The sequence below is a fragment of the Natator depressus genome, chromosome 4, assembly GCF_965152275.1.
Source record: "Natator depressus isolate rNatDep1 chromosome 4, rNatDep2.hap1, whole genome shotgun sequence".
NCBI classification, from domain to species: domain Eukaryota; kingdom Metazoa; phylum Chordata; order Testudines; family Cheloniidae; genus Natator; species Natator depressus.
In genome coordinates, this window is record NC_134237.1 from 138168978 (window position 1) to 138194209 (window position 25232).

The window sequence follows — 25232 nt, forward strand, 5'->3', positions numbered from 1 at the left end:
TTCAGAGTAACAGCCGTGTTAGTCTGTATTCGTAAAAAGAAAAAAGAAAAGGAGTACTTGTGGCACCTTAGAGACTAACCAGTTTATTTGAGCATGAGCTTTCGTGAGCTACAGCTCACTTCATCGGATGCATAGCAGAGTTCTGCAGTTTCCACGATATGCTATGCATCCGATGAAGTGAGCTGTAGCTCACGAAAGCTCATGCTCAAATAAACTGGTTAGTCTCTAAGGTGCCACAAGTACTCCTTTTCTTTTTTCTTTTTATGGTGTGAGTGTTGCACCTGTACATATCAGGGTTCCCAAATTATATGATAATTTTACAATAATCTTACTGGCCCTCATCTTGGGACAAGAACCTGTTAATCCTCAAGTTACAATATATATATCCAACTTTGGGTCAGGCTACATCTAGCGTTTTCATCAGCAGATCTCAAAGCACTTTATGCAGAGATCACTATCATTATTCCCATTTGACAGATGGGGAAACTGAGGCAGAGAGGTGACGTGACTTCCCCAAGGTCCCAGGAGAGCAGAGCCAAGAACAGAACTCTGCTCCCCCGAGTCCCAGTCTTGTGCTTTATCCACTAGGCCACACTACCACAATAAGCACTACTCCCCCTCCACAGGGTCAAACCCCCGATCTTCAACACCGCAGCCCAGACCTCTCCCACTTCAGCTAAAGGAGGGACTTCACTAGCTGGCAGCAGTAGTAGGCTGTTATCTTCTCTGTGGCCCAGCCACCAGAGGGGGACATGGCACATGTTTAAGCAGCATATTACAGAGACATTCATCTGAAGGCAGAAGCTGACCCAAAGTTATTAGCTACATCAGCAAAAGAACAGACCACTACAGAGAGAAAGAAATTGGCAGTTCAAGCAGAATGAGTGGAACTGTACTCTACACCAGCGGCTCTCAACCTTTCCAGATGATTCTGCCCCTTTCCGGAGTCTGATTTGTCTTGTGTACCCCAAGTTTCACCTCACTTAAAAACTACGTGCTTACCAAAATCAGACATAAAAATACCAAAGGGTCACAGCCACACTAGTACTGAAAATTTGCTGACTTTCTCATTTTTACCATCTAGTTATAAAATAAATCACTTGGAATATAACTCTTGTACTTACATTTCAGGGTATCATACACAGAGCAGGATAAACAAGTCATTGTCTGTCTGAAATTTTAGTTTCTACTGACTTCTCTGGTGCTTTCTGTGTAGTCTGTTGTAAAACTAGGCAAATCTCTAGAGCAGTGGTTCCCAAACTTGTTCCGCCGCTTGTGTGGGGAAAGCCCCTGCCGGGCCGGACCAGTTTGTTGACCTCCCGCGTCCGCAGGTTCGGCCGATCGCGGCTCCCAGTGGCCCCGGTTCGCCACTCCAGGCCAATGGGAGGTGCTGGAAGCGGTGCGGGCCAACGGATGTGCTGGCCACCCTTCCCGCAGCCCCCATTGGCCTGGAGCAGCGAACCGCAGCCACTGGGAGCCGCGATCGGCCGAACCTGCGGACGCGGCAGGTAAACAAACCGGCCCAGCCCGGCAGGGGCTTTCCCTGCACACGCAGTGGAATGAGTTTGGGAACCACTGCTCTAGAGGAGATGATGCACCCCCTGGAAGAGCTCTGAGTACCCCCAGGGGCACACACATACCCCTGGCTGAGAGCCACTTGGCTAAGAGCCCTTGTGAATATTGACTCATGACCCATGGGCTTCATGGAAGCATCTTAAGAAGGGATTTGAGTACAGAGCAGGGGCTTGGGGAGAAGGAAGTCAATCTATGGTTGTGATTCTCCTCGCCCGCATCTTGTGTCATCGTTTACAGCCATGCCATGGAGATGTATAACGCAGCCTTCCTGATCTGGGACGGGGAGCTTTTTAGACACGCAGCCCAGGAGTAAAGAGCAACCCATGGTGCAGGGCAAGTCAGAGGATTCTGAAGATGAGAATTGGGAAACTTGGTTTGTCCTCCACCCAAAATAAAACCCCCATGTTTTGGGTTATGAGGTGCCCAACAGCCTCCCTTATAAACAAATCAGTCGCTTTAATGGACAAGAAACAACAGAGGAGATTTGGGGGCACGTCTTACCTGTTTCTTCCGACAGTCTCATGGTCTTTGACGACAACAGTGAGCTCAGCATTCTGGTCTAAGGGAATTCCTTTCAGATCCCAGTCAAACCCCTAGAGCGAGAAGAGAAACAATAAAAGATCATCACCATGTTATAGCATTAGCACAAACAGCTATTGACCCACAGCTAGAGCCAGCCGAAAAATGGAATTTCCATCCCACAGGAAATTCTGACATTTCAAAATTTATTTTCACTCCAAATCAGGACAAAAAAAATCAAAATTCCAAAAAGCTTCTATTCAAAAACATTGTTTTGCTTCAATAATGTTGAAACAAAATGTAATATTAAATACAGTATATATAAATATTATTAAAATGAATATTTTAGTATAAGAGCCTAAACTAAATGAAACAAAATGGGCAAGTCAAAGTGAAATGTTTTTACCGTATCAAAACTTTTGACATTCAACTGTCTCCAGTCAAAAAGTTCATCAAAATTGACACATTCCCACTAAATGTGTTGATCTTGATTTGACTGCATTTCCACTGAAAACAGTTACACCAAAAATATTCTCAGCCAATTCTTCCCACATTCCTCCTGCAAAAATGAAGGGTGTTCACATCACAGCATTTGCCATGATTTTAATCATCAATCTTACAACACAAAGTTTGTCAGGAACCCAAATTTCCATTCCATGGGAAATTCCAAAATAAATTAAAAACAAAAATCGGAAAAGAAAAGATGAAATTTTGAAAATTCCCACAAAATGAAAAAAAATCTAATAAAAAAATTGATTTGGGACCATTTCATTTCAATAGTATCAAACCATTTCACTTCAACTTTTATATTCTACTAAAATATTATATATATGACATTAAATATAATACTGAATTGTATTAAAATGAAAGTTTTCATATAATATAGAAGTCTGAACAAAACGACATTGTCAAATCACATTTTGACTTTTCCCTTTTGAAAAATCTTGTAGGAATCACCACATTCCCATAAAACATTTCAATTTCAACAAAACTGCATTTTTCAATAGAAAACTGTTCTATCAAGAATCTTTCGACCAGCTTTCGTCATGAATTCAGACTTGATCTTGGCTGGCGGAAATCATTGGAATGGCCTAAGACCTTTTCATAATTTTAAGTTCATATTTACGCTAATGAGATGCTAACCATTTTTTTTTTAAAAGAAGCTTTGTAGATTTCTTCCTTCTTACCCAGGAGTCTGATTGGGCAGCACACATGCTGCCCTGGTACATTGGTTTAAAAGCATTGGTTAGGAAGGACAGTGGATGAGGCATTATATTGCGACTTAGGGCACCTGGGTTCAATTCTCAGCTCAGCAACAGACTTTCTAGGTGACCTTGGGAAAGTCACTTGAGCTACCCTGTGCCTCAGTTTCCCATCTGCAAATCTTGCAGGAGTTTTGGGAATGTAATGAAGGTGCTCAGGTGCTACAGTGAAGAGGACCAGGTGAAGCACCTACAGTGATGAAATGGCACTTTAAAAAGCGCTCAGTTCCACGGGACATTCTAAGAGAGCCCACCACTTTCGCACAGCAAGTCACAGCTTCAGAGCCGGTTCGTCATGAAATTGACGGAAGCGCCAGGAAGTCTGGACCTGGCAGACCTCTGGAAAATTCCCTTGGTGAACTGAGTTCTGGATTTCAGGTTTAGTCTAAACAAGAGAAAAATGAGGAGGGCCATGATAACAGTCTTCAAATATGTCAAAGGTTGTTATCAAGATGACAGTGATCTATTGTTCTCCATGTCCACGGAAGGTAGGACAAGAAGTCATGGGCTTAATCTACAGCAAAGGGAGATGTAGGTTAGATATTACCTAACTCTAAGGGGAGTTAAGCTACCTCTCCAAAGGCCACACCTGGCTGATACGTCACACTTTGATCACTCCAGTTTGCCCTTAAAGGACCCACGGCAGAGCGGCTTTCAATTAAAGCTAATTCCTGCTAGGAGCATGGATCAGCTTGCCTTGCTGTGGCTGGCTACTAGAGGACAGACTACTGCCGCTGCCGGCTAACAGAGCTACTCCATTAGCTCGAGAGGTCTGTGCTTTGATGCTGAAGGTCCTGAGTTCAGACACTGCTGATGCAGTGTAGTCATTACACAGACCCCGGGGCATACGTGCTCCAGCATTTAGACCACTCCCACCCCTGTAGTCTCTGCCCCAGATCTCCCATCCAGGGCTCTGATCACAGAGGGCCTGCAGATGAGGCTTCCTGTGGGCTTTAGTGAAACCAGAATCGAGATGGGAAGCAATGCACCCACCAAGTTTTCTGAAGGGCACGATCCAATCTCCAGCAGTGATGGAGCTCTCATCCTCCTGCTCTGAAAGCACCCACCCGAGCTAACGGAGAATCTCTCTTTCCAGCACAGGGGTCGAAGACACACAGCTGAGCAGCTCTGATTCCACTCAGCTGTGGCAGCAGCCAGTTCACTTCACAGCACGATATTTCTGAGCAGGCTGCTGACCACACAACACACCCTAGGCAAAGAGGGAGGAGCCTGGAGGCTATTTTGCATCCTATTCAAATAATGCGTTGGTGGAACTCAGGCCAGTGTCAGGAAACAGGTCAGGGCACAGGGGTGAATCAAGGCAAGATCCTAGGGTTCTGGACCCAGCTGCGAACAGCAAAGGGCTAAATTATCCCCTAGTGTAACTGCACTCACGGCAGTGTAGCTACACCAGGGATGAACTTGGGTGCTAAAAAAGAGAGATACAGAGCCCAGCTCTTTTCCCACATGGGGTAGAATTCGGACCAAGCTCTGTGACTCAAAAAATGGAATGAACTCTGGCTCCCGCAAACATGGCTCCTGGCAAGAAAGGGGAGCAGGTTCAGAAGGGGGCGCCACTTGCCTCATTCCACACAGGGTTCACGTTGTTCTTGATCACTTTGGTTCTCTTCTTCACACCTAAAAAAGGAGTAAAGCAGAAGGGTTAGGAAAGTCCTCAGACACTCCCCTCCCCATCTTCCCCTGAGCAAAAAATTCCTGCTGCTTTAAAAAACAACAAAACATATTGCTCCAAGTTTGATTATCCCATGAAGATCTTAGGAAAAGGCAGCTGCATCCCCAGCCTCAGAGAGCTTCCCGTCTAACATCCCGGATCCTGCAAGGAGGGCTGCAGGGTTAGGCCCAGTGTTAAGGCAAGACGCAGGGCCTGGGGGCAGTGGATGAGGAGTGCAAAGCCAGGAGGATTCCTGGAGAAATGGGCAGAATGGTCTCAGCTGGAGGGTGGCGTGAAGCTGAGGGAGGAGGAAGGTGACCCCAGGAGCACTACTGGGAGGAGAAGGGATCTAAAGATGCACCGTAGCCCCAGGAGGTAGGCCAGGGGTCCAATATGTAATGATGTCTCTGAGAACGAGGAGGAACATGGCAGCTTTCCAGCAGTACATGACCACACAGAAGAGAAAGAATCAGTGACAGAAGATGGGGAGGTAAACAGAATGGCCCGGATCCTCAATGGTACTTAAGGAGCCTAAATACTTTTGAGTATCTGAGCCAATGTGATCAGCCCAGGCCCTTCACCAACCCCACTCTTGTTTCCTCCCACCTACTGCATTGGAAATGGTAGATGGGGCCCATTACTATTTCTGATTCGTATGTCAGTAGTGCTAGATCTCCAGTCACAGCCCTAGGCGCCACACAAACATAGTCTCTGTCCCAAAGAGCGTCCAATCCAAGTACAGCAGAGCCCACTTAATAGCAATCCCGAGATTAACAACTTTTGCAGAATAACGATATTCTGCCAGGAGCTGATCCCGTCCCAGTGAAGTGAATGTTAATGGGATTTGGATATTGGCAACAGGCATGCTGCTTAATAGCTACCTTTTGGGGAAGAAAGACCCCGGCTACAGGCAGGTTTGCAGGGCTGCAACCGGGGAAGGAGACGCTGGGGCTGCACCATCTCTCTCCCTGTACTCTCCAGACTGTGCCCTGCCCTGGCACCAGGGGCCCAGGCTCAGTATGTCCCAGTGCTGCATCAAACCTGCCTGTGGTCAGGGACCTGCTACTCTGACACTCTGCACCTTTACGTTCACCTTTTTTACAAGACTATGATACATTTTGTAGAAGGTATCCTTGTGAGGTATCATTTGAAAACTCATAATTTGCTGATCATTATTATCCTAGTAAAATACGTATGGCAACATTATTAATGTAAAGTTATGAGATCCTACTGTATAATGTTGTTGAAGGCATGTCCCATGGTTAGAAAAGCAGACACAAACCAGTTTCTCAGCAATTAATGACCCAGCCAGGTATCAATGAGATCATCAGGACCATCACATAGCGGAGCGACCATTCACTGGCAGGAAGAGGGGAGTGAACAAAAATTTACATTTTAAAAGAGAGACAGACTTTATGGCATGTGAACCATAGCAGGAGATGGCTCTTGTGCAAGAGAGTGGACTATAAAGGTAGAAAGCCATGGCCCCCAAATCACCTCTTCTTCCCTTTCTCTCTGCTCACAGCAGCAACAACGCCTGAAGGAACACTGGGCTGGGGGAGGGGTCCTGATTGAAAACGATTTCAGCCGGTCAGACTGGAAGAGCAGATGGTGAGACAAACCTTTGCTTTGAATTCATTTAGCTTGCTAAGTTAGATATTTAGTTACATTTTATTTCTTTGTAACCAATTCCAACTTTTATGCTTCATGACTTGTGGCCACTTAAAAATCTTTCTTTCTGTAGTTAATAAACTTGTTCTACTGTTTTATCTAAACCAGAGTGTTTGGACTGAGGTGTTTGGGAACCTCCACTTGAGATAAGGTCTGTGCATATCATTTTCCGTTGACAAAATGACGGACTTTCTATGAGCTTGTGTTGCACAGAAGGAGAGATCTGGGCAATACAAGACACACATTTCCTGGGGACAAGCCTGGGACTAGGAGTTTGCTGGTGTCACCCTGTGTGTAATTCATGAATGTCCGGCCTGAGTATTCATGTAACCAAGCAGGGAGTGATTTTGCAGGATAGTGGCTGTGTGTGAACTGGCCAGGAGTGGTTGATCTCTCAGCAAAGCAGTGTAAAAGGCACCCCAAGCTGGAGAGTTAAGAGAACACAGCAGTCCAGATTGTAACCTGGGGAATGCCACACCCACCCACACAGATAATGGGCTGGGGTACCCTCATGCCCAAACAGTGTGTGGGGGGTGTGATCCAAATGGCCCACGTTGGTATCACGGGGAGGGGGGGGCACACAGTTATGAGTCTGTACCCAGGGACTTCCCTAGATAGGCATGTTTTCCCCCGTGATGGCCATCTGCATGATATTTCACCAAAGGGACCCTGCGTGGTCTCTGCCAAAAGCAAAAAACTTGGGGGTTGTCATGGTTATTGCAGGATGTATGTACTGGAAATATTTTAAGAGCGATGTAACATGTCAAATAGTGTGTCCAAGTTGTGTCCTGGGAGTGAAGCAGGTCACCAGGGGTGGCTGGTTCTCAGAGGTAACCCCATCAAGAGTGAGAATAATTGACAATTTCAACCTAGCCCAGCCCAGTGTTGACAGTCTAGACAAGGTTACACACTTGGGCCTTTTGAAAGCACAAAAGAGCTCAAGAAAAAGACCCTGTACAAGGGGACCACTGGGGTGAACTGAAGATTGCACTGTGGGTTTTTCTTTTATCTGTAACCATACATTTCGAAACCTTGTATTTACTTCTATTTGAATCTTATGCTTTGTCAAACTTCTACACTGGGACCCCATTTATCCAATCTAATTGAGACCGGGACCAGACTGGATAATCAAAAACACGGATAATCAGGAAAGCCCCGTGAAGCTATGTTACGTGCTTCAGCCCCGCATGGCAGGGCTCTGGCTGTCAGCCCCAGGGAGTTGACAATTACCAGTCTGCACCCAGAGACTTGCTTAGACATCCCTAGGTGGCCATGTTTCCCTTGTGATCACCTTCTTCACCCTATTTCACTGAAGGGGCCATCTGTGGTCTCTGCCAAAACCTAAAAATTCACTGGTTGCAGGATGTACATGGGGAAATATTTTAAGAGTCACGTACCAAGTCTAATATTGTGATCAAAGCTGCTCGAGGTGAAACAGGACACAGGGACTGGCTAGTTCTCAGAGCTAACTCCCTCACATATGAGAATGGTTCCCAGATCCCAACCAAGAGTAGAAAATCTAGACAAGGTGCGTGCTTGGGCCATTATGAAGCATAAAAGAGCCAAAGAAAAACAGCTTGAGCCGGGGGGACCATCAGGGCAAGCTGAAGTTAACAAAACGCCCTGGCGATGAAGAGAGACAAAAGGTCTGGGTGTGACATTATGAGTGTAATATAATATCTCATTGAAAGGTGACATAGGGCCAGAAAGAGTTAATCAACTCACAGAATGACATGACCCATGGCCAAACTTTAAAGGCTGGTTAGGAAGATATGTGGTCACAACTCAATGGCCCCCTCCCCGCAGGGAGTCCCCTGGGAAGGCAGATCAGCACTGTATATTGCTAACGCTGTTGCAAGCATCGCAAAGCATTTTGGGGAGGGTCAAAGGTGTGCGAGTGGGGAGTAAACGTTTCCTTTATAAGGTACGAGAGGCCAAGAAGGGGGGGGGAGAAGAAGAGAGCAGAGAACGAGTTAATTCAACACTTCAGCTAGCTCAATCTGAAGATAAGACACTGGCCCCAGCCAGCCCAAGGTCACAGCTCACAGCCAACGTTTGGCTGTGAGCCGAGAAAGACGGGGGCTTGAAAGTTGCCCGAGAAGCCATGAGAAAGAAAATCCAACTGCACAGACATGCACCTGCAAGACAGCAAGCCCAGGGCGGCAGAGTCTGAAAACACAGACGAGACAACAAGAGGGGGAGCCAAGCCAGGCGTCCCTGGAGCCGGGATGTTTTGGGAAAGGGAAAGAGACCACAGAAAGCCGGTTTGGACTTGCACAAAGAGCACCAGGAATGGAATGGAACACCCCCAAAGGAGCCCAGGACTTAAAACCATCCTGAGAGCTTGAGCAATTCGGAGATTTGCAACGGACCTTGGACAACCTGGGCCCAGGACAAGAACTCCCGTCCACACACCCCAACTTCTTCTTATGTTACACCTGGGCCTGGCCAGCCTTTGGTAGTACGTGTGTGAGTATGAAAGTGGGTTAGGGCTTGGGGCGCTAATGCTTTCTTCCTTCCTCTGAGTGACGTGGGGAGCACCCATCACTCTCCGCTGTTATTTTATCAATGAAACTTCAAAACTTAGACACTTGGTGTGTTACACCATCTCCTCCCTTAAAGATCCTGCGGCCTGAGCCTGATCAACTGATGCTTCAGGCAGACTGGTAACAGAAATCTGTCGCAATGTAAATGAATAGAGCTTTAAAATGCAAGCTTGTATTGTTAGATATAGAAGGGTAGCTGTTTGCTCAGGTCTTGTGATGTAAGCAAACAAGTCTTGTCTATTACTATGGCTTTGATTCAAAGATCAAAAAAGGAGTATTAACATTTAGGAAGACACTTGAGTGAAATAGTATCATTGTCAAAATGTCTCTTTGAAGGTTGTGGTAACCTGTATCTGAACTGTTTAATAGATAAATTACCCTATGTTAATTGCCACGATCTTTGGGAGAAGGAAAGTTAAGCCTATTGTTTTCTCAGGCCAAAAGGCTGCTGGAAATGTATAAAAACCCTGGGACACAATCCTTCTTCATCTCAGATCTGCTTTGGGTTTCAAGAAGGGGAAACCCTAAGCCATAAGAATTGAGATCCCCAGTCACTGAATATGGACACTGAACTGTAACCTGTGGACTATTTCTAAAAGAACTTTTGGCAACAACAAACTCACCATCTCTGCTATGTAACTGGACCTCAAGAAATTAAACTTAAGTCTAAACTTTCAACCAACTCTCTCTTTTCTTTTTTAATAAATTTTAGTTGAGTTAATACGAATTGGCCATAAGCGTGTATTTTGGGTAAGATCTAAGTTATTATTTGACCTGGGTCTGGGGCTTGGTCCTTTGGGATCAGGAGAACCTTTTTTCTTTCACTGGGGTATCAGTTTTCAGAACCAGTCATCCCCATAAGGAGCGGTGCTGGTGTCGATACTGGGAAACTGGAGTGTCTAAGGGAATTGCTTGTGTGACTTATGGTTAGCCAGTGGGGTGAGACCGAAGTCCTCTCTGTTTGGCTGGTTTGGCATGGCTTAATAATAAAGGACAGCCGGCCTTGGGCCGTGACTGCCCTGCTCTAAGCAGTTTGTCCTGAATTGATACTGTCAGCTGTGTCCTGCCAAAGGCAGCATCGTTACACCGGGACTACACACAAGGAGAAAGGGGGGCTCAAGGTGGCCTCCATTACAGACGAGATGTTCAGCCAGCATCCATGCCTCACGAAAAGCGGATCCCCACTCTCTCGACTGGACAAGCGCTGCATGATCATTGGGTGAGAAATTCCTTATTCGACAGGAAAGGAACTAGTTAATATGTGGAAACAACAAGAAGTCCGGTGGCACCTCAAAGACTAACAGATGTATCGGCTCTAGCTTGCGGGGTGGGGGCGTCTGTTCTCTGTAACCATGCTTCCAGTCCTTATACTGCCTTCTGTAACCATGCTTCCAGTCCTTATACTGCCTTCTGTTTGAATCTTTATCTCAAGCTCTGCCAAATAAACTTCTATTTGGTTTTACTATAGACACAACTAAGTGCCACATGCTCAGGATGGTGCTGAACTTAGGTGAAACTGATGAATTGGGAACTTTGTTTCCACACAGGCAGCAAATCAGTTCCTTGACCTCTGGACACCCGCAGCGTGCACAGGACACTCGAGTGTAACGCAGCGGGGTGTACAGACAGGTTGGTGAGACCCGTACCCTGGGGCTAGAGCAGGAATCTGGGGGGACTAACTATCTCCGCTGTGCCCCGAGTCCTCATTTAAGGAGCCGAAAGACTCGGGGGTGCAAACTGCCAGCCTGCACGGGGAAGAGTGGGGCTTGCAGAGCTCCAGGACGACACTTTTCTTGCCAGCAGCTGGTAGTTTGGTGCAAGTTTCCCGCAGTGGGCATAGACAAGCGTCCCTTGTGCTATAAGCAGGCGGTAGCCATTCACCCTCTCTCCCTTGAAGATTCCCAGGGAGCCCCTGCCAGAGTTCTGGCGCTGCAGGCAGGGTGGGGGCTGCAGCCCGGATGCTGGGGTTCTCCCTGAGGAACGCAGACACTGGGAGCCCACGTTCTGCCTGGCACCTCTCCCTGAGCTCTCTAGGCTGCAGCCTGCCCTGGCACCAGGGCCCAGGCTTGGCACATCCCAGCGCTTCCTGCCCTGACTGCAGCCCCTCAAGCCTGCCTTCTGCGTAACAGCAACTGCTGGAGAATGGAAACTTCTTGCTGGGAACCAAGAGGTTGCTAATAAGCAGAATCCACTGTATAAAATTACAAGGGCATGGCAGTGCGGCCTAGTGATTCAGGCACAGGGCTGGAACTGAGGAGATCTGGATTCAATTCCTGCCTCTGCCACTGCTCTGCTGGGGACCTCAGGCAAGTCACTTCACCTTTCTGTGCTTCAGTTTCCCCACCTGTAAAATGGGAATAATGATTCTGCCCTCCTTTGTAAAGTGCTTTGAGATCTATGGATGAACATCAGCATATACAAGTATTATGATTAATAAATAATGAGCTGTAATCAATACTATATTAAGTCAGCGATACTCAGATACTCAGACCTCAGTGGTTCAGGAGCCCAGATGTTGCTTCAAAAATTTGCCATCGATGAGCTGATGCAGAGAAAAATACACAGATGCTTTCAATTACATTAAAAAATTCAGCAGCCTCACTAGAAGCTGACGCTGCATCACTGACCACCAAGTTCAGTGAATGAGAACTGCAAGGGACAAAAAAACCTCACGGGTTTAACTCTCGGATCCGTGTCTGCACTCCTTTGTTCTGTCCTCTCATGTTGGCACCATTATCGTAGCCCTGACCTCTCACGTCAGCGATCGCAATTCCCGTATCCTCCAGCTTTTTAAGAAGCACATTTGTCATACCAGCTTCTGTAGTATCATCAATGCCAATAAATTCTAGAAAATGCTCTGACAGTCACGATCGCAGGGACATTTTCACTAGGTTCTGCTGTTGTTACAAAACACACCATTGAAGTCGTTTGTTCCGTATGGCTGATGTCAGGTGTGCAGTCCAGAATAACAGAGGAATATCTTGCTGACTTCCGATCTGCCACAATCTTTTGTTTGACTTTTGTTGCCAGGAACTGTCTGATCTCATTTTGAATTGTTTTTCCAAGGTAGTGGTGTGTGTACGTTTCTTGAGTGGTGACTCAGATGCTCCTGGAGCACAGCACCAAAGTCAGCCATCAGCTCCACCATTTTAAGGAAGTTTCCACTGTCTGGCACATACAGCTGATCTGAAGTGCCACGCAGGGCTAGGTTTTGGGTCGCAAGCATTCTCACCATGGCCATGAGCCTTTTCAGAACATTTTGCCAGTAAAGAGACTCTGATGCTATCTTCTCTTGATGCTGATCCTCTATGGTGGCCTTTAACCTTAGTCTGATCTCAAGCTCTTTCCACCGATGGAATGCTCTCTGGTGGTTTGCTGCCTTCTCATGGCATGCCAGATTTCTAGCCAGATTTTTCCAGTCCTTTGTTCCTGTAGAACCCAGTGTGGTGGGAACATTAGACTGGAAGAGTTTGCAACAAAAACAGTATGCAGCATTCTGGGTTTTTGAGTACATAAGCCCGGCCTCTCCACTTTGTCCCCATTGGGGATTTCACGCCAGTAATGGGTTGGATGGAAACTTCTGTTTTCATTGGCTTTGGGGAACATGAAGTTTTTCACTTGCTCTGGCCCGTGCAGTACAAGGAAGTCCCTCAGGCTACTGCTCAGGGGGGGTCTACAGTCCTGGATCATCTAGACTTAAGGAACTAAACTCAGCAGCAGCTGTTTCTTGCACCTCCACCACACTCTTCTCTGATCTACACTTTTCTTCAGGACTGTGCATGGTTACATCCATTGGAGATGGAGATACGGATGCTGCAGTAGCTGCCAGGTCACCTGCCCTCTGACTGACTGGAAGATCAGGCATCTCCGCACCACTCACTCCTCCCTGGGGCCGGAAGGCTCATCGTGAACATTTGTGTCTACGTATCTCAGGAGAGCTCCTTCCTGCTTAGATAGAAAAGCTTCCTTTGCTTGCTTGCTTTTTCTGAATGCTGCCCCAGGGAGGCGTTTTCTTCTTTCACTCACGGCTGCTGTTCTGTGCCAGCGATAGTGGCTCTCAACACTCAATTGAAGGGGACAAATAAGCAGGCTGGTAGCAGGGCCTGAGTGAGGGAAGAGATCAGTGTCTTAAGGGCCTAACTGGCTCCTACTACTTCAGCCGACGGCCTGTTCTCCTCAAGTGGGTTCAGGGAAGCAGCAGGAAACAGGAAGCTCCCTGAGAAGCTGGGGTTAATCAGTCCAGGCCCTGGGGGTGCTAGAGGGGTACATACATAAAATATCAGGATTGGAAGGGACCTCAGGAGGTCATCTAGTCCAACCCCTGCTCAAAGCAGGACCAATCTCCAATTTTTGCCCCAGATCCCCTAAATGACCCCCTCAAGGATTGAACTCACAACCCTGGGTTTAGCAGGCCAATGCTCAAACCACTGAGCTATCCCTCCCCCCATACATAAGAGGCTCCTCCTCCTCTCTCTCCGTGCAGCTCCTGCTGCTTTCTGTGATTCCCTCTCACCTTTTCTCCTGCCTGCCTGTTCTGTCTCTTGTGCCCTCCTTCCTCCAGCACAGCACTCCCCCATCTCTGTGCATCTAGAGCAGAGAGGATACAGATGCACCAGCAGCAGACACAATTTTCTACACTCTGGGTCCTAGTGGCGCCCCCCCTCCCCCCCCCCCCAGTCTGGCACCTGAGGCCAGGTATGGCCAGCCATGGTAAGGCCAGCCCTGGAAAATATGTTTCCTAATATCCAACCTAGACCTCCCCCACTGCAACTTGAGACCATTGCTCCTTGTTCTATCATCTGCCACCACTGAGAACAGCCGAGCTCCATCCTCTTTGGAAACCCCCTTCAGGTCGTTGAAGACTGCTATCAAATCCCCCCTCACTCTTCTGCAGACTAAATAACCCCAGTTCCCTCAGCCTCTCCTCATAAGTCATGTACCCCAGCCCCCTGATCATTTTCGTTGCCCTCCACTGGACTCTCTCCAATTTGTCCACATCCTTTCTCTAGTGGGGGGCCCAAAACTGGACTCAATACTCCAGATGTGGACTCAGCAGTGCCGAATAGAGGGGAATAATCACTTCCCTCCATCTGCTGGCAATGCTCCTACTAATACAGCCCGATATGCCCTTAGCCTTCTTGGCAACGAGGGCACACTGCTGACTCATATCCAGCTTCTTGTCCACTGTAATGCCCAGGTCCTTTTCTGCAGAACTGCTGCTTAGCCACTCGGTCCCTAGTCTGTAGCGGTGCATGGGATTCTTCCGTCCTCAGTGCAGGACTCTGCCCTTGTCCTTGTTGAACCCCATCCGATTTCTTTTGGCCCAATCCTCCAATTTGTCTAGGTCACTCTGCACCCTATCCCTACCCTCCAGCATATCTACCTCTCCCCCTAGCTTAGTGTCATCTTCAAACTTGCTGAGGATGCAATCCATCCCATCATCCACATCCGGAAGCTTCTAGAATTCGGGGTGCTAGTTTTGGGTCTGCTCCAAGAGGTTCCCTGTGGCTGGGGTCAGACTCCAGGAGGGCAAGCAGCCAGGGCAGCTGCTTTGCAGAAGGCCATGTGCCCTGGGTAAGCTGGGAGAAGCTGAGCCCAGGGGCAGGAAGCAGGCTGGTGTCGCTAACTCTGAAGGATTTTGCAGCAGGTTAGTGATATTGTTATCCTCTAACAGGGAAGCCTGGGCAATGCTAATTATATCATGGGAAATTGGGAGGGGAAAATAACTTCTAGTTTAACTGAATGCTTTGAATGTGGTTTTGATTTTAGCCAATCTGTTCTAGTTATATTGTCTGAACTAGTCTGAGCCACCAGGTGTTCTTTAACTGTAGTAATGGGGAACGAGCCATTTCTAGTTTGCTATTTTCAGTTTTGTATTTTCTTGTAACAGGGTTTTCTTTAAATCTAGACACGTAACTGGGTGGTGGGTTAATCAGTTCGCTGACTGGCTGGCAGTGATTTCAGCACAGGAAGAGTCTGCCTGGATCCAGCTGAAGATCCCTACAAGCCAGTGGAAGGAGGATGCTGTTTTAGACTCAGCTGATTGTCTAGATTTGTTGATCAGAGACTCTACGTGAGATTTAGGTGAACTAAACCTAAGCTTTGGGAACTTTCAGTTTCTTCCCACTGTGTTTCTGTGGGGACTGAACTGTTCAGATTTTAATTTGTTTTCTTTATTTATATTTATGTATAACTGTGAAGGTAATGCCTGTGGATTATAAAATAGCCATGTCATGCTGTAAAAATTAGATTTTTGTTTCTTTATCATAAGATTTTATAAAGTTATTTAATTAAATTCATTTAAATTATTCATTCATTAAGTCCTTTTAGGACTTGACTGTAGGGAGGTTGACCCTGTGCAATCCTTGCTGAAAATCCCTAGAGACCGAACTCTGGGTCTCCAGCTACTTTCTAGGTGAGTTGGGGGTTTCTTTAAGGCACTGGAGACGGGAAATGAAGTGAACTCCAGCCCACCCAAAGGTTACACAAACATTGCAGCACTAAGCCCTGGGATAAGAACCAGAAAGTGAAACTAACGTATTGACATGCTCTTCCCTCCCTTGCACGCCCTGGTGCTGGGGGCTCCAGGGTAAGGCAGCGTAGATACTCTTACACCACTTAGGATAAATCTTTTCCAGTAGTTCTCAAACTTTTGTACTGGTGTGACCCTTTTCACATAGCAAGCCCCTGCGTGTGACCCCCCTCTTATAAATTAAAAACACTTTTTTATATATTTGACACATTATAAATGCTGGAGGCAAAGCGGGGCTTGGGGTGGAGGCTGACAGCTCACAACCCCCCATGTAATAACCTTGTGACCCCCTGAGGGGTCCTGATCTATACTGTGATCACAGGGCGTGTGGACATACCCCAGTTACCTGAGCTAGCTAGATTTAAAGCTAGCAGAGCGGCAAAGCTATCACAAGTAAATTATCCAGCATTCCTGGCAGGCTTGTACAGCCCATGCTGAAGCCTACGCTGGGCGGTTTCACCACTCTGGGACCCGAGCTAGATTTCAGTCAGAGACGTCCCCTCAAGCTGCGTGCACACCCTGTGATTGCTGTAGAGGTGATGAGCACACCCTTACAGAGCCCCTGCCCCGGGGCAGCGTTAGGGTTCTTGGTAGGCCGAGGGGCAGGATTAGGGTTACTGCTATGTGGAAAAAGAAAAGGAGGACTTGTGGCACCTTAGAGACTAACAAATTTATTCGAGCATAAGCTTTCGTGAGCTACAGCTCACTTCATCGGATGCATTCAGTGGAAAATACAGTGGGGAGATTTATATACACAGAGAACAGGAAACAATGAGTGTTACCATACACACTGTAACGAGCGTGATTAGGTAAGGTGAGCTATTACCAGCAGGAGAGCTGGGGGGGGGGGGGGGAACACAACACACGATGTGCAGGTGAACGAGCCTCTGATAGTGTGGCTGATGTGATTAGGCCCTATGATGGTGTCCCCTGAATAGATATGTGGACACAGTTGGCAACCGGCTTTGTTGCAAGGATGGTCACATAAACACCACCCTATACCGGAAACCTACTGACCGCTATTCCTACCTACATGCCTCCAGCTTTCATCCAGACCACACCACACGATCCATTGTCTACAGCCAAGCTCTACGATACAACCGCATTTGCTCCAACCCCTCAGACAGAGACAAACACCTACAAGATCTCTATCAAGCATTCTTACAACTACAATACCCACCTGCTGAAGTGAAGAAACAGATTGACAGAGCCAGAAGAGTTCCCAGAAGTCACCTACTACAGGACAGGCCTAACAAAGAAAATAACAGAACGCCACTAGCCGTCACCTTCAGCCCCCAACTAAAACCTCCCCAGTGCATCAAGGATCTACAACCTATCCTGAAGGACGATCCATCACTCTCACAGATCTCGGGAGACAGGCCAGTCCTCGCTTACAGACAGCCCCTCAACCTGAAGCAAATACTCACCAGCAACCACACAACAGAACCACTAACCCAGGAACCTATCCTTGCAACAAAGCCTGTTGCCAACTGTGCCCACATATCTATTCAGGGGACACCATCACAGGGCCTAATCACATCAGCCACACTATCAGAGGCTCGTTCACCTGCACATCCGCCAATGTGATATATGCCATCATGTGCCAGCAATGCCCCTCTGCCATGTACATTGGCCAAACTGGACAGTCTCTACGTAAAAGAATAAATGGACACAAATCAGACGTCAAGAATTATAACATTCAAAAACCAGTCGGAGAACACTTCAATCTCTCTGGTCACTCGATTACAGACCTAAAAGTAGCAATACTTCAACAAAAAGACTTCAAAAACAGACTCCAACGAGAGACTGCTGAATTGGAATTAATTTGCAAACTGGATACAATTAACTTAGGCTTGAATAGAGCCTGGGAGTGGATGGGTGATTACACAAAGTAAAACTATTTCCCCATGTTTATCCCCCCCCCCCCCACTCCCCACTGTTCCTCAGAGGTTCTTGTCAACTGCTGGAAATGGCCCACCTTGATTATCACTACAAAAGGTCCGTCCCCTCCCCCCCACTCTCCTGCTGGTAATAGCTCACCTTACCTGATCAGTCTGGTTACAGTGTGTATGATAACACCATTGTTTCCTGTTCTCTGTGTATATAAATCTCCCTACTGTATTTTCCACTGCATGCATCTGATGAAGTGAGCTGTAGCTCACAAAAGCTTATGCTCAAATAAATTGGTGAGTCTCTAAGGTGCCACAAGTCCTCCTTTTCTTTTTGCGAATACAGACTAACACAGCTGCTACTCTGAAACCTGCTATGTGGAAGGCAAGGGTGCAGGTTAGGGGTCACTTGATTTCCCCAGGGGGAAGAGCTGGCTGCTTTCCAGTCCTGTCATGCAGCAGGAGAGGAGCAGCCTAGAAACAGGAGCGTGATTCTTAATCAAAGCGCAGCCCTTTGAGCAACCGCCCAAGGTGTCGGTGGCAGAGCTGGGAATCCAACCCTCCCCCTGGGAAAAAACTGCTCATTGCAGCTGCCGAGCAAACCGCGCTCCTCCTCTGAGGGCCTAGCTCAGCCACTGAGCTTCTGCCATCGTACGCACCGAGCCAAGAGCCTCCGTCTCGCCGGCACACAACCGCCACATTCCGTTCCAAAAAAGATGTTACCCTCCCCGGCCAGGCAGGATAGAAACACACGGGATGCAGATTGCAGACTGATGGCTAATCAATCACTGGCATCAAGTAACTGGAACAGGGATGTTCAGGGGGAAGGTAGCCCCTGGGGTATTTACGCAATCAGCCCCCGCTCCCTGCATGCCCAGCTGCTGCCTCTCGGCATCAATTCCCCCTCCAGCAGCTGCCACCATCCCACCCTCTAACCTTAGGACTGGGGGGCAGAAAGGGGGGCCCTTTGGAGCTTCCCTGTCTGGCCAGAGGAAGGTGCTGTCGAGAGACGGTGAGCCCTTCCCCTCTCTGCGAGTGCTCTCCAGAGCCGGCCCCGGTTTTGGAAGGTAACTAGGTGGATGCTGCTGGAATTGCAGACCTGTGCCAAAGAGTCTGGAGATTTTCTTCAGTAACCCCTTCTTGCCAACCCCACAGCTCAGCTCAGGGAAGCCCTGGGTTTATCGCGGAGGGCCAGATTCTGCCAGCTGGCTCTCAGGCTGGGCTCAGCCATCACTCTTGCCTCTGGGGCCCCGCCAGTCCTGGGCAAGTCCACTGCTCCCCACAGGAGTTGGGCTCACTCCCTGGGTTCTCTCTTGGTCCAGTTACCTCCCGTCCCTGGCGCTGCTCCCCAGAGCCAGCTGCAAGATCCTGACGGTGACCAGACACCCAGAGCAGTATCTGTCTGCCCTAAAAGGGGAGGGAAGGCCGGTCACTTCCCCAGGCTGGGCTCTCCTGACTGCTGGGCCTCTCCTCTTGCACAAGTTTCCCTCTGCTCTGTGGCCAGCTTCACCTTTTGAAGCTCTCCTTCTCCAGACCCAGCACACGCTGCAGGAGCACACCGAATTGGCACTGCCTGATGTTAGGCTAGCTGGCAGTGGGACGGGAGCGTGTCCCATCACACCCTCATGTACATGGCAGCTGCCGGCTGAAGCCACCCACATGCTACGAATCCACAGGCAGTATGTTTACGGTTATCCCTTTCTGAGCCAATCCAATTTTCAGGGTGTTGGGGCTGTTTTCATTGGGAGATTTGATGATGGAATCAGGTCTGTTCCTTAGTGCAATACTGTCTATTCGCAAAAGAATGTATGAAGTCCTTTTTCTCTGAATACAGAAGGAATCGAAAAACAGGAGATTGATTCACAGTTACAGGCCTCTTCCAGCCAGCACTTTGCCCAAAAGCTCTCTCTTTTAGCTTTTTTTTCCTTGGTATCATGCTATTATGGCTTCCCTGGGGATTCTTTGCTCCTTCCTTCTCTCTGCTGATTCTCTCACACAGACACACAGCTCCACCAGTCAATGCCCCAGCCCCTGCATTTGCTATATCAGTCTCCAGTCTCTGCTTCTACTCAAGCATTTCCATGTGCCCAAGCTTAGGGTGGAGGCTGCTATGGTTTGAGCTAGCTGGTTCCCTTAATGAGCTTGACTGGTTCTTACACTTATCCTGAATGAAGGTTTGCAGTAAGGCCCACCAACTTCACTCCAGCTTTTCCCAGCCTTCCCCCACTAGCATAACCACACATGCCCCAGAGTCATCAGCGGGGCTCGAAGATGCAACCTTCAGCACAAGCCTCTGGCAGTTGAGCTGAAGCAGCAGTTCCCAAGGTGTGGGTAAGCAGCAGGCTCTTCTCTCTGCAGAGCAGCTACAAGAGAGAGACATGAGCACCCATGCTCCATCAGCCCCCTTGACCCCACAGTTCCTTGGTATTTAATTCAATGGTTTAAGGGCAGCTCCCCCCTGTTTTTCTTCTGCCTCCGCCCGTCTTATATCTGCAGCCCAGGCCCTGTTAAAAAAAGCTGATGATAGTGTTTCACCTCCTCCAACAACACCATCACCAGAGGATCTCAAAGCACTTTACTGGTTTATTGTCAGTGCTCCTCTGAGAGGAAAGGAAGAGTTATTGCCCCCTGTTACAGATGGGCAAACTGAGGCACAGTGCGAGGCCATTACTTGCTCAAACCAAGTGAGTAAGTCTACAGTTGACCCTAGTAAAGATCCCCGCTGCCCCCCAATCCTATGCCTTAACCTCAACACCATCCTTCCCCACCAAGGTGCATTACCTTGCTAACAGCAGCTGTACTAGATTCTACACTGAGCCAGTGTCTCATCTCAAGCACACTGGCGTAAATCTGCAGCATCCCCCCGTCCCTGACTTCAGTGAGACAAGCTGTGAGGTATGGCGCTACAGAACCAAATGAAGAGGCCTTTTCCTGTGATCTGCAGAACCAGCTCTTCTCCTGCTTCAACACCTTCCAAAGCAAGTCACTAGGTGCCCTACCCTGCTTGGCGATTTTTAGATGGGCTCTGTTGGTGGTGGTTGCTTCATTTAATCTGAAAGTAACATCCCAAGGACTGAAGATACAGGTCCATACCTCTTATGGCCAGCACTCTGCCCAAAAGCTCTCTACGCCGCGGGACAGGCAGGGGGATAGGTCTGAGCGGAGTTGTGCAGGCTTTTGTTGACAAGAACAAGAAGCTTGAACTGGTTGCGGAAGATCAATGATTTGGGGGGTCATCATGCCCAACACCAAACCAGGCAGCAATTCAGGTGTCACATGCACATCTGAATGTGACTGTCAATTACAGCATGCTCTTCGGTACTATTTACTATTTGTGAAGGACAGACAGTGGGCTCAGTGATCCCAGCCAGAGGATCCCACAGCCGTTAAAAAAAAAAAAAAAAATCACATAGGGACTGAAATGCAGCAACCTCTGGGGTGGGACACCACAGCCGTTTACCAGTACACAGGGACACTGTGCAGCAGTTTAGGACGGGAAATGAAGAGGAGTATTTTGTTCTGCCGAGTGTGTAAATGTAAATGTAAAGTGTGTAAATGTGTGTAAAAATAACATGGAACGAACCAGATTTCGGTTCATTTCTGGTCACGACACTTGCAAAACTTGCCATGAGGGTTCTTTAATGACCACAGATGGTCAGGATCCCAGGGAGACTCCAGCCTGAATCCGCAGCATAAACGTGTTTTCCTTTAAAGCAGGGGTCTCAAACACACAGCCCGCAGAGTTATTTGCTGCGGTCCGCCGAGCTCCCCGCACCCCCACCCCGAGTTACTTCCTGCGACCGCCAAGCTCCCCTCCCCCGCTGCCCCTCCTCTCCCCAACATGCCGTGTCTCCGCTCCTCTGCCTACCTCCAGGTGCTTTCCACCGCCAAACAGCTGTTTGGTGGTGCTTAGCGCTTTCCAGGAGGGAGGGGAAGGAGCGGGGAGCCGCGCGGTCGGGGGAGGAGGCGGAGAAGAGGGGGGATTTGGGGAAGGGGTTGGAATTAGGGACAGGGAGGGGGCGGAGTCGGGGTGGGGTCTTTGGGGAAGGGGTGGGAAGAGGCGGGGCGGGGCCTCATGGAAGGGGTGGAGTGGGGGCGGGGGCAGCAGGTGGGGGTGTCAGTGACGTGGCCCTTGGGCCACTGTACTAGTCCTCATGTGGCCCTCGTGGTGATTTGAGTTTGAGACCCCTGCTTTAAAGCACCTGGGCTACAGCACAGACGCTGCCTTACCGGAGACGCCGCAGGTACGCTGCTTCCCTCACACCTCCACCATCCAATCAATCTTCTTTGAGGGGTACGTGGCTAGTTAATGCCAGGACTTCACCACCCCGCTGGATCAGGAATAACTCAGCCCAGGGCAGGACATAAGGGGCACCTATGACATAGCAGAGCAAGCCTGGTGCTGGTAAATCAGGACTCCTGGGGCCTATCCTTACCCCTGCCACCAATGTGCTGCTTTGCTTTGGGCAAGTCATTTAACTGCTCCGTGCCTCCGTTTCCCTTTCTGCAAAATGTTTGCCCACATTTGTAAAGTACTTAGAGATCGACAGATTCATGGGTTTTAATGAACCATAGCCCAGGCCAAAGACCCTCATCCAGGGATTCCTGCAAAAAAGTTCACTAACTCTTAATTTTTAGAGACATCCAGTCTTGGCTCTAAAGGCTTGAAGTGATGGAGGAGAGGTGCCGAGAAGGGCTACTTGGAGGCTCAGGGGAATGGAAAGACCCTGCCTTACCAGCAGAGTCTAGGAGCTTGGCTTGTTTAGCCTGGCAAAATGCAGAGGGGTGGAGAGTTAGATGGGCCCATGGTGCCCGTGCTCCAGGAATATTCAGGGCTCCACCAATGTTCGGGGCCAGGTCTCTCCCCTGGCCCCACCTGACACCCCCATGCGCCTCCCGGCCCCACCGGCCGCCCCCAGGCGATTCAAAAGGGCCCGGGGGCCCCCAGCCACCGGTACTGGCACCGCAGCAGAGCTAAGGTAGGCTTCCCACCCGGCCTCGTTCTGCACCACTCCCGGAAGCAGCTGGCACATGCCTGAGGCCCCGGGGGGGGGGGGGGTTCATGTCTCTGCATGCTGCCCCCGCCCAGAGCGCCAACTCCACAGCTCCCATTGGCCACCTTGAACTGTGACCAATGGGAGCTGTGGGGGCGGTGCCTGCGGGCAGCGGCGCACGGAAACCTCCCGGCCCTTCCCGCCTAGGAGCTGCTGCCAGAGGGATGTGCCGGTTGCTTTCGGGAGCCACCTGAAGTAAACGCCGCCTGGTCGGAGCCTGCACCCCTCACCCCTCCTGCACCCCAACCCCCTGCCCCAGCCTAGAGCCCGCACCCAGCACCCAAACTGCCTCCCAGAGCCCGACTCTGCACCCCCTCCTGCACCCAAATTCCCTCCCAGAGCCCACTCCCCTCACCCCTTCTGCACCCCAACCCCCTGCCCCAGCCCGCACCCAAACTGCCTCCCAGAGCCTGCACCCGGCACCCCCTCCTGCACCCCAAACCCCTCCCCCAGCCCAAAGTCAGCACCCCGCACCCAAACTCCCTCCCAGAGCCCACACCCCTCACCCCCTCACGCACTCCTCACCCCCTGCCCCCAAACTCCCTCCCGGAGCCTGCACCCGCACCCCCTCCTGCACCCCAGCCCAGAGCCCACACCCCTCCCGCACTCAAATACCCTCCCAGAGCCTTCGACAGGTGTGTGGGAGGGGGGCAGGATTTGGACCCATTCTGGGCACCACCAAAAATTATACAAATTTTTTTTTTTACAAATTTATACAAACTGCCGCCCCTGAAAATGCAGGGTGAGAAGGAATCGGATTGCTCTCCGCAAATACTTCAGGGAAGCTGCCAAAGCTAGAAGACCATGTTGGAAAAAGAACAAGTGGCCAGGAATAAACTTCGACTGGAAATTAGGTTTCTAACTCTCAGAGGAGGGAGGTTCCAGGACAGCTTCCCACTGCACTGGGGCAAACCACCGAACTAGTTTGAAGATGGAGCGTGAGAAGTTTATGAACCGGATAAGAGAGGGTTGCCTCTGAGAGCAGGGGACTGGATGCTATGACCCAGGAGGGCCTTCCAGTCCCGTGCAGAATCCACCACGGCGCTAGGTACCTTCCGTGGTTGATTACCCCCAGCCTTGTTTCCAGTTTGAGCTTGAAAAGCATGATCACCACCGAGACTCCACCAACCCTCTGGTGCATGCAGCCTTTAGCCCTAGTGACGGCGTTTCTGGGTGCTAGTCAGTTTGTGCAAAGGGGAAAAGGAAAAGGAAAAGCCTTTCGCGTGAGGCACAAAAACAATAGCAGTGACTCAAATGCCAAAGGCCTCCCAAAAGGTTTGCCTGATGGTTTTTCTTCCCCTCCTTCCGTCTGTTCGACAGACAGCGTTCACTATGACTATATATGGTCACTGTAATTCCAAGCAGATTCACAGAATCTGAATGCATGTAAATCCCAGCGCTGCGATCCAGGCTTGTGAACCTGGTAGCCAGGCTTAGGGGTGGGCCAAAATTTAGGTTTTGTTGTTGTTTTAAAGAATTTTACAAAGATACTTTAATGGGCTGTTTGTTTTGCTTTTCAGAGCAATTCAGGGGAAACCTGGCTTGAGGAGGGAGTGAATCGACACGTTCCCCTCTGATGTTTGCAAACCAAGACCCTGGCTCTGCAAGCCACATGCTTAACTTTTATGCACTTCAAGGCATCCCACTGAGTTCAGTGGAACTACTCACCAGACATAAAGATCAACAAGTGTGAGTCTTTGCCAGACTATGGCTCAAGACCTCACACCTGAAGCTGCTCTGCCTACATACGTGAGCCCAGGATGGGGGCCCAATACATTGCCGCCCTGGGCCAGTGCCCAAGCATACCTCTCAGCCTCGCCAGGGCCTGCCTGAGCCCCAAAAGGAGAGACACACAGAAGTTACTCATTCAGGAAACTGAAATTGCTGTGGGATCTTTCCTTGAGCATAAATAACCGGCCCCCATTCAGGAAAACCTCCCTTTCAGCAGGGCATTTAAGCGGATGCTTAACTTTATACATGTGCTTAAGCCTCAGAGACGTCAAGCTCACTGCTCACATGCTTTCCTGAATCAGGATCTCTGCCTGTGTCTCAGTTTCATGCTTCCTTATTGCTGATGGAAGTTATTGCCACCATGAAAAGCGAAGCGGCACCAAATCTGCATGGAAGGCAGCTACGTTTGGGACTGATTGGAGAGACATTTGAGAGGTAGGCCCATGAGAGTTCCCAAGGGAAACTGACTAGAAACGAACGTGAAACTGACCACATTCTTTCAAGTGGGAAGTCCAGAGACATGCGAAAGAGCAAGACAGGATAAATAATGAAAAGGTGGTTCCTAAAATTCTGCCTGTTTTAACCCAAATTTGAGTCCCGATCCTGCAAAGAGATCTGCCTCTGCAGATCCAGTAACAGCCCGGGGGACCTGTTAGCTCCCCACACCCAATGGGTTTTTGATCTTTAAAAACAAAATTAAATGTTGCCCCTTTAAATATATTTCAAAAATAAAGACCCATCTACACTTTAATTAGGGACTCAGATATTAGGGCACTGGAGA

General features: G+C 49.1%; 1 protein-coding gene across 1 annotated transcript in view; it reads right to left on the bottom strand.

Annotated features, from left to right (window-relative positions):
* DYSF (dysferlin) overlaps positions 1-25232 on the bottom strand; it is a 303950-nt gene that overhangs the window by 256503 nt on the left and 22215 nt on the right. The window contains exons 2-3 of the mRNA XM_074951962.1: positions 4939-4994; positions 2077-2168 (exon numbers count right to left, since the gene is read on the bottom strand). Of these exons, the coding sequence (XP_074808063.1) occupies positions 2077-2168; positions 4939-4994 (148 nt within the window). The remainder of the gene's footprint in view (positions 1-2076; positions 2169-4938; positions 4995-25232) is intronic.